The sequence below is a fragment of the Fusarium keratoplasticum genome, chromosome 3 (genome assembly GCF_025433545.1).
Source record: "Fusarium keratoplasticum isolate Fu6.1 chromosome 3, whole genome shotgun sequence".
Taxonomy (NCBI): Eukaryota; Fungi; Ascomycota; class Sordariomycetes; order Hypocreales; family Nectriaceae; genus Fusarium; species Fusarium keratoplasticum.
The window spans coordinates 1,126,970-1,135,720 of NC_070531.1; the positions used below are offsets into that span (position 1 = coordinate 1,126,970).

General features: G+C 53.3%; 3 protein-coding genes across 3 annotated transcripts; 1 reads left to right on the top strand and 2 right to left on the bottom strand.

The window, feature by feature from the left end:
- Positions 1–170: 170 nt before the first annotated feature.
- Positions 171–3,347, bottom strand: NCS57_00374400 (uncharacterized protein; the record flags this gene model as incomplete). Its single annotated transcript, XM_053053728.1, has 6 exons — positions 171–304; positions 348–1,332; positions 1,389–2,225; positions 2,280–2,802; positions 2,860–2,898; positions 2,950–3,347. The coding sequence occupies 6 exons, from the start codon at positions 3,345–3,347 to the stop codon at positions 171–173; spliced, it is 2,916 nt and encodes a 971-aa protein (XP_052915888.1).
- Positions 3,348–4,746: 1,399 nt separating this feature from the next.
- NCS57_00374500 (uncharacterized protein) lies at positions 4,747–5,295 on the bottom strand (the record flags this gene model as incomplete). The annotated part of the gene is made up of 1 exon (XM_053053729.1): positions 4,747–5,295. One exon carries the CDS (start codon positions 5,293–5,295, stop codon positions 4,747–4,749), a length of 549 nt encoding a protein of 182 aa, XP_052915889.1.
- Positions 5,296–6,578: 1,283 nt separating this feature from the next.
- Positions 6,579–7,679, top strand: NCS57_00374600 (uncharacterized protein; the record flags this gene model as incomplete). The annotated part of the gene is made up of 1 exon (XM_053053730.1): positions 6,579–7,679. The coding sequence occupies one exon, from the start codon at positions 6,579–6,581 to the stop codon at positions 7,677–7,679; it is 1,101 nt and encodes a 366-aa protein (XP_052915890.1).
- Between the last annotated feature and the right edge of the window lie 1,072 nt (positions 7,680–8,751).

An 8,751-nucleotide genomic window follows, 5' to 3' on the forward strand; every position in this document is an offset into this window, starting at 1 on the left:
CGGATAAGATGACCATTGGAAGGTTAGGCTTCATATTCATTCAGACTATCGAGCAAGGTGCAAAGGGCACCAAACCGAAGAACTCTGCGCTGGTACTTTGATGACGCTCTAGGTTCAACCACCATCTTGGTTTCTGGACAGGCCTCCCCCTGAGGCACCTCTTGCCTAGACTAGGGAGTCTTGTCGGTCCCCTTCGAACTACTCAGAGTCGGATCATCACCGCCTCCAGATTGAGAGTCCTCGTTGCCTGGGCCAGGATTTGATCCTGTGTTGGACTCGGGGGTCTTGAGAAACTCGGGCTCTCCTTCGCCTATTATCGACCCCTCCTGTCCGTGCCAAGCTCCCACTCCCCTTGATCAGCTTCACTGGTCGAGGATTCTCTGAACGCGCGTGCCCATCCTCGTCGTCTCCTTTAGGCCAGTCGAAGAGTCTGGCATCTTTCGCCTGAGTTCTGGGTATTGAAGAGTTCCTTGGATCCTCGGCACTGCCCTCCGTCCTCATCTTGAATGTGAAAGGCGGCTCCTTCGAATCGCCCGAGGAGCCAAATGCAAACTTTGTGTGAGCCCATTGTGTCGCGTCGAATACGGTAGGTGGCTTCGTCTCTGCGGGAGGAGAAAGCATGCCTTGAAATGTTTTGGAGGTATTCGGTGCATCTCCTGGCGGAGTACTGACCACTCCATCTCTGGGAGGTGGTGTATCTTGCTTGACAGTGGGTTGATCCAACTCCTTGTGATCGTCATCTTTGTTCTGTCCATAATCCTTGCGCCAGACCAATTGCTCAGCTGGTGCCGGCGGGTTAGGAGATGAAGGATCTTCTGGTTCGGGCTCGGGTGTCGGTAGCGGAAGCTTGGTTGGCATATTACCAGGGTTTTGATCGCTCTTCTCCTTGACCACACTCTCGCTAGAGTCTTCTTTCTTGATGGTCTCCTTGGAGTTCTTGTGCTTGACTTTCTGCTCGAAGATCCCCATCTCGGCGACCTCCTCAGGCTTCTCTTCCTCCATAATCTCTTCGGGACTTGCTTTCTCTTCTTCTTCTGTACCCTTCTCGGAGTTACCTTTCTCGATAACTTCGTCAAGGTTCTTCGCGGGAATCTCCTCAGTTCGCTCGATCTCGATACTCTCCTCGGGGTTCTCTTCCTTGACAATCTCGCTAGATCTCTCGTTCTCGGTCGTCTCTGTGGTATATGTAGAAGATTCCTTTGGAGAAGTCAGCGGCTCGGGATTCGAATCCCCTTTCGCGTCTTCCTCCGCCGGAATCGGTACAGCTCCGGTTCTGCCCTCTGGCGGCTCTCCTTTGTCGTCGGTCGTTAGAGTCGAGCCCGTATCGGTCTCCTTGTTCTTGTCAGTCATGTTTCTTGTTCTTCGTACAAGAGACTCGTTGCACTTACTTCTGTTCCTTCTTTCAGCGATGATGCTGGTTCTTTTTCTTTGCCATCCTCTTCGTCATCCACCTTGTCGTCATTGCCATTGTCGTCTTTGTTGTAAGTGCTCTTAGCCTTGGTTTCATCCCCCTCAGTTTCGTTATCCTTGTCACGAGTTCCGTTATCGTCCTGCTCCTTAGCCTTGTCCTTCTCAACTTTGTTCTCCTCCACTTCACCCTTCTTCTCTTGGCTCCCCTGTGTCAACGCTGTCTCGGTCTGCTTCTCAACTTCAGAACTCTTCTTTGCCCCTAGCCAAGGCTTCTGTGCCAAAATCTCCTCCGACGAGACATCAGGCAGCTTAATGACACATATGCTCTTTTCACCATATACTTTCATGCTATTCTTGAAAATATCGACGCTACTGACTTGTCGTTGTCTGTCATGCTTCTCCAGGGGGTGTCTGTCGTCATCGGGGCCTGTCTGCGTAGCTATCGATCGGGTCGGTCTCTTTGTCTCGACTGGGTCCTTTGACAGTTGTTGCAATAGCCAATCATGTTCTTCTCTGATAATCTGTCTCAAGTCCATGTCTTTGTTCTCGTTCTTTTTCGATTCTTTCTCGGGGACGTCCTCGTCGCTTGTGGGGCGATTACTCCAGTTTCGGGACTGCGCAGCTCGGCGTCTAAGAGAGGCGTCGAATGGTCTGGGACAATCGTCTGGACATTGCTGTTTCCAGAGGTCAATCTGCCTAGAGATCCACGGCCGTAGCACTCGAGTCGCCCAGGTTTGGCAGTTTTCGAGAATTGCCTTCAGCTCGAGGATGTCCACCATGCGGGTTAAGGAGCCCCTCCAGATGACTTGCATCTCCTACATGACGGATACGTGTTAGTAACTTGAAAGCCATGAGCCAATCCTACTTACACAAGTGCCTTTAGAATGTGATGAATGCATGATCCAGACACGAACCAAATCACGCCTGATTGTCATTGTCACCACAGGCGGGATGTCCCCAAGAGACTGTTTGTCATGTCTGGACAGATTCTCGAGCATCCTCAGTGCAGCCGCGCCAGTATTTGCTGCATGGCTATAGCAATGCTCCGCATTGCCCTTGTACTCCTCCTTCATGTGTTCGACAATCAGCCACGGGAAGAGCACATACTCCGAGGACAATGTCGCCCCCCTTCGTCCAGTCTTGGTGACTCCCGTGGCACTCGGCTGCAGTCCATGACCAGCAAGATGTTCGAGGGTTACTTGCGAGAAGTTGTCGACGATTGAGTGACTAGAGGCAAATTGCTGGAGACCGCTATGCTGATGGTTGTATTCTGCCGGTGAGATCACGTAGACGGGGAAGTGCGCAACCCATCCTGGCTTCGGCTCTGGTAGATCACATTGCGTTCCTTCGGAGCCGTCTGGTCCGAATAACGTCCATGGCCGATCTCGCGCCCTGGCATAGGTCATCAGCACCCAAACAGATAGGCAAGATCAACGACATGTATCTTACTCCTGAAACGAGTCGTAGTAGAACTTTGCACGTGCTGTTCTGCAGCAGTCAGCAAATCAACCCTCTCATACCCGGGCACCGCATACTCACTGCCTCGTGTCTCTGTCACAAACTTGGGCTTCCTCCACCAACGTATCAAGAAGCAATTCTTCGAATTGCACCTTCCAGTCATACTCACTATACTCGCTAAACCCAAGCTGGTTCGCCTGGACAAGGTGATTCGTCAACTCCCTGACGCCGGCGCAAAACTCCAAGTCAGCCGAGATCTCGGCGCGGTCATTGCCGGGGATGTCGTCGCGCGCATTGATGCCGTCCTCGTCGAGGAGCTGGAGTATTTCTTCTTCGGTGAATCCGAACTTGTCTAGGATAGTCCGTCTAAAGTCGAGCAACGCGTCTTGGAGCGACTCGACGTGGGGAGGAAGCAGCTCGCAGCCTCCATCGCCGTCCTCGATAAAGATGCCATTCTCCGCAAGCCTGGCGCGATCCATGGCGTGATGATCTTGACAAAGAGCAGATTTTCGACTTTGTGAATGAGAGGCGTGTGTCGCGAAGAGTTGTGCTCAACCTCAAGAACGCCCAAAGCCCGCAGGAACAAACGCAAGCTCAGTCACCCAACGTTTGTGACTCCCGTGAGCCACATCACCTCATCACGCCCCCGCAGCCGGCCGTTAGCATCATGAGACGGCACATGCATTTCGTGTTGTTGGCCTGGGGGGCTTAGCGGATGCAGGGCGCTTGTTCCCCAGCTCGATCGACATGGATGTGGTGGAGAAGAATGCGGAGGCGTCCGGGATGCCATTCGCACGATGGATTAGAGCTGAATGCTTGATCGCCTTGGCGGGTTTCAGCCTGCCCTCCCGTCATCTTATGTCGCATCTGGTCTGTGGATGGCGAATGGGAGTCCCCCTTTGCATTGGGAGCATAGTTTGGACTAGGATTAGGGACGGACTATCCCGACCTGCCAAGTCACATCTTATCTTATCTATGGTTATCTGACGACGACATCCCAAGTCCTCGAATTCCAATAAAGCAGCGCGTAGTAACTTTTCGGCGGTAGTCTCGATAGATACTTATTACAAGTCAACGGCGCATGGAATTAAAGCCCAACAGCTCCCATATCAGAGCATGTTCCTCGAATCAAACTCTGACGCTACGTCTGCCTCAGCGTTACTGTGGTGATGCCTGGTGACGTACGTAGCTTCATGGCCTGCGCATCAGCACGCCAACCCACCCAAGCGCGTGCTCCTCAAATGGGTCAGATTCTGGCCGGGTTAAAGTTTTCCACGAGTATTTTGCCAACTGTCATTCCTCCCGTGAACCAGGGACATGGTTAAAGTTGACATGTCTGCGGGACAAGGTTTAAGCCTCAACCGTTATCTATGACGACCCAGCAACCAGGAAAACATCAACATCCGAAGCCCCGACGACGGACAAGTCACTCCATACGTTACGAGAAGCTTAAGCAGCACGAGTTGGGAAGATTGCAAAAATTTAAAGCCCTTGAATGTTCGTGAAAGAGGACAGCGTCGTAGGAACCATGCTCACCGCTGGGAACCAAGGACCAGTGAACACTGCACTAGATACAAATCAAAGACGATAAATCGTCCATTCACTGCCCTTTACTGCCCTGGGCGTTAATCAACCTTCCAAACTCCGGGTATTCCAGTCCCCAACTCCGCAACGAATGCTCAGATGGTTCCATATCCCCCCAAACTCCAGTGCCATGCCGAAAATCAACAGAAACCGATAATCCCCCCTCAGTGACCCAGTAGTCAGACCAACCCTGGTGGTATCGCATAATATCGTCCCTCGTGTCGAAAAACATGGCAGAAAACAAAAAGTGACAGATTTACTTGAGTGATGCCGTAGTTAGGCGGCCCCCTACGCCTAGTAAGGGGTGGTGCCTCCCTGGGCCACGAGGGCAAGCTTCTGGACCTCAACCTTGTGGAGAGCGTCGTGAAGCTTGGCGATACGGGAATCGCGGCTGGCGAGGATCTGCGAGGCGTGGGATTCGAAGTCGTAGCGAATCGTAATAAGGGCGTGGTGGATTCGGTAGAGGAAACAGCCGCGGCCTTCCTGGCGGAGCAGGGCGTACTCGCGCTGACGAGCGGTGCGGAGGCCCTCCTCACGGTCATGGTAGAATCTAGTGATAACAAAAACTGCCCCCTTCACCATGGTTCGGGCCTCCTCGACGAGGTCGCCGAGGGCGTCGGTGCTAAGGGGCCCTTCGGCGGCCATGATGGTCATCTCCTTTCGGACCTGGCTAAGGAGGTTGGTAATCTGGACGATGCTGTCGTCCAGGTCGCGGCGCGACTTGTGTCGGCGCGGAATAGTGAAAGTGAGAGCCACAGCACCTTCGTTGGCGCGGCGGAATTGGAAGTGATTCTTGTTGTCAGGGTGCAGTTCGAGACCGCGGATCTTGCGAGCAGAAGCCATCTTGCAGAGGAGTCGTAGCAAGTGTTTTGGTAGACAGCCAAATAAGAAATGAGGTCGTCGTCGACGTGGGTAAGCAAAAGGCTTCGGTAGCGTGCTGTTTTCGAGAAAACGAGGAGTCGTGTTGTTGTTTTTCTTGAGTGCTGAGCGCGGATGCAGTGCTAGGAGTAGGGCGGCAGAGCCGAGAAGATTCTTGCTGTACAGGCTGCCTAGAGAGTTCGTTGGGGATCCGTGACTTTGTGACTGTAGAGCAAGCTGAAAAACGGTCGAGTTAAGGAGAGCCTCGGGAGAAATATTTTTTTTTGCAAGGTGAAAGTCGGTGATGGTTCATACAAACTCAGGCGGGGTGGCATGCGGGTGCCGTTGTGCGCTTCCTTGGCGGGTCAAGGAGGCAGAGTTTCTGGCAGATGCAGAGCCAGGCCGACGTTTGCCTGTCGGCTCGATAAGTCTAATGGTACGGGCCATGTTGGATATTTTGGCGGGTGATGCGGGAAGTCGTCGACGGGCGAGGTATCGCAAAGTGTACTTGAGGTCAACCTTTTCAGGTCAAAGCTTATAGAAAACAATGCTTGATATAAATAAGCAAGATGAGATGTTCAATAATACTCAACAAAGAACAAAGAACATTAATCTGTGGTCGTGAACCGACGGGATACCGCACTTTTATATCCCGAGGTTCGTCGCCTCGCCCCGCGATCTGCTGCATCCTTGACACCACTTGTGGCCTCATGTTACTACACATGACCAAGAAACAATCGAGAATACATGCATTGGCATAAATCAACTGGTGGCTCACATTGAGCCAAGATGGTATGTTTCTGATGCATCAGATCATGTTGCTCTTGGCGTGCCTTATACCCAACGCTACCCTAACCCACCCGCCGATCAGGCATGCGTGCGTGGATCCAAATGTTCCTGAGCATCATCAAATATTACAATTTGATTTAGATTTTTTATGATCATGCTAGGTCTAAGACCTTTAGATTTTTAGGACCAACTCGTCGGTATTTAGGATGATTGATACGAGCCTTAGATCAGATTGAGGAGGAGACGGGTTGGACAGCGCCTAACAAGGCCGCCGAGGCCGCGGTTGGAGCGTCTCGCGCGCTTGAACGCTCGCTAGAGTGTTCACAGGAAGGAGGAAGGAGACAGCTTGAAGCCTTTGACAGTGATTCACTGGAACCACAACCCGTAGTATATAAGCAAATCTCTCACTTGTTCAACCTCTTCATCTCTTCTTCCACCCTTCAACATTTCCTTCATCCACACCACGCCTCCTTCGCACGATGTCCTCCGAACCGTCTGACACCGCCGAGGCCGGCCACAACGACTCGGCTCCCAAAGCCCCCAAGACTTCTTCGAAGACTTCGACTACGACCGACATCCTCAATGCCTTGCGCAAAGAAGAAAAGCGTATCATCCGTTGCATCCTCCCGGAGGCCAAGAAGCACCCCGAACTATACGAAAAGGTCATCGCCAAGATCAGATCAAGCAAAATCAGCCAGCCAAAGAGGTGGAGGGAGAGTGGCTACATCAGGAACTTCATCGGCTGGCTGGCCTTGACCAATAAGGGTGCCCGTCCTGATCTTGAGGACGCCGTCACCGTCTTGGCCATCTTTGATTGCTACTCGAGCAACGCGCCCTCCAACCTCCGCACGGGGCTTGCTGAACACGGCCTGCGAGAGTGGGCGATCAGGAAGTTGAAGGATGTGCAAGCCTCGACCGAGCAAGGCTCGTCAGAGACGCCTCGTACACCCCCGAAGGCACCCAAGGTCAAGCAGGAGACTATCCTGCCTTCAATCGAGTTCGACCAAATCGCGCCTCGTGCCTCTTCCACCGCTACTCAGGGGCTGAAGAGACCAGCCGATGACCCCCAAACCGAGCATCCGCCCAAGCGAACAGTTTCCAAGGCCGAATACGAGGCTCTCGCAGCCCGAGTAGCCAGAATTGATGAGGCCGTAACTACACGTCTGCCAATAATCAGTTCCCGCAGCTTCGGAACCCAGACCTCACCTCCTCCAACAGAGACCACCATGAAGCTGATCTCTTCCATTACCGAACAGCAAGGGAAGCACAATCGAGCACTTGCCGAACACAGTCGAGTCCTCCGCGAGCAAGGTCGAGCACTTGTCGACCTCCCCTCCACGATCCGCGAGATCGTCCGCCAAGAGATCCAACGAACAATCGCTCCCGTGTCGAGCGACACCAGCATCTTCCAGCGCTCACCGGCCCACGGGCAATCCTACACCGTCATCGCCAACCAGCCAGCGCCCTCGTACGCGTTCGACACCGCCGGCGACTTCCAGATGGTGGAGGCTCCTCAGGGGCGAGCCGCAGGCAGCAGATTCAACGCCAGATGCCTCCAGCCAGGGGTGTTTGACTTTTGACCTCACACTTGACTTTGACGGACGTTCAACGGGGGCTCCGATGAGCGGAGGAGAAGACGATCGGGATTTCGCGGACCTGCAAGAAGTGAGACCTGGGGGGCTTCACTGGGAGTGAGATGCAAGTCTGCGAATGTTGAGGCGGCGCATGGGGGGGCCTGGTGGAAAAAAACTGGAGTTGGGGCGTTCGATGAGTTGCTGCATTGACGGGGCAAGGGCAGGAGCGAGCTGCGTTGCATTGGTGATTTCTTGGTGACACAAAAAATACAAGGTTAATCTAGCCGAACTGCGCGGTAATAAACAACCTGAATTTATGAAGAAAAGCAAATGTGTACAAAGTCTCGCAACACCATAGCAGAGTATGGTGTAATAATGGGCTATTAACAACACCACAACTACGAAACTGGTGATGTTTTCTTTTCCTATGCTCGCTATTCGGACCAGTCGGCGTTGAAATCAACCAACGAAAAGTATCCTAGCCTCCACGTGCAACAACGGCACCAACAGCGCATGTGAAACCCAACCCTCACCACCACGACCAACAGCCATCACCAGAGATTCAGCCACGACAAAATGCCTCTCTTTGCCGCCGTTGCCCTAACAAGAAAAGAAACTTCGGCGTGTTTCGCCGAGCTCCCCCTTCGCTTCTACTCGCCCGAAAGACCGGCGGCGTTACTGCAGAGAACCAACAGAACCCATAAGAAATGGAGTTGTTGCCCGAATCATAACTCCGAGCAAACCACCACAAACCTTGGACGGAGCTCAAGGCACCCCCTGCAACATTTTTTTTGTAAATGCTCGACGGTGACAGGCGAGAGATATCGAATTCGACACTTTTACCCCATACTGTTTCATAATGGGCTGGCCTTGGCTTGGTGGAACTCGATGCCCGGTGGCGCGGGGGGCTGCTTGCTTGGCGCCGCTCTAGCACATGTCTGTCCTCGCCCGGGGTGGTCCAGAGCACGCAGAGCCCAGATCAGCGTTGCGCCGGCCCATCGCAGAGGGACCCTAGAGGACCCTAGGGATGCCCTGGGGGCATGGCCGCAGGCGCCAGATGCAGGCCGTTGTGCCTCTC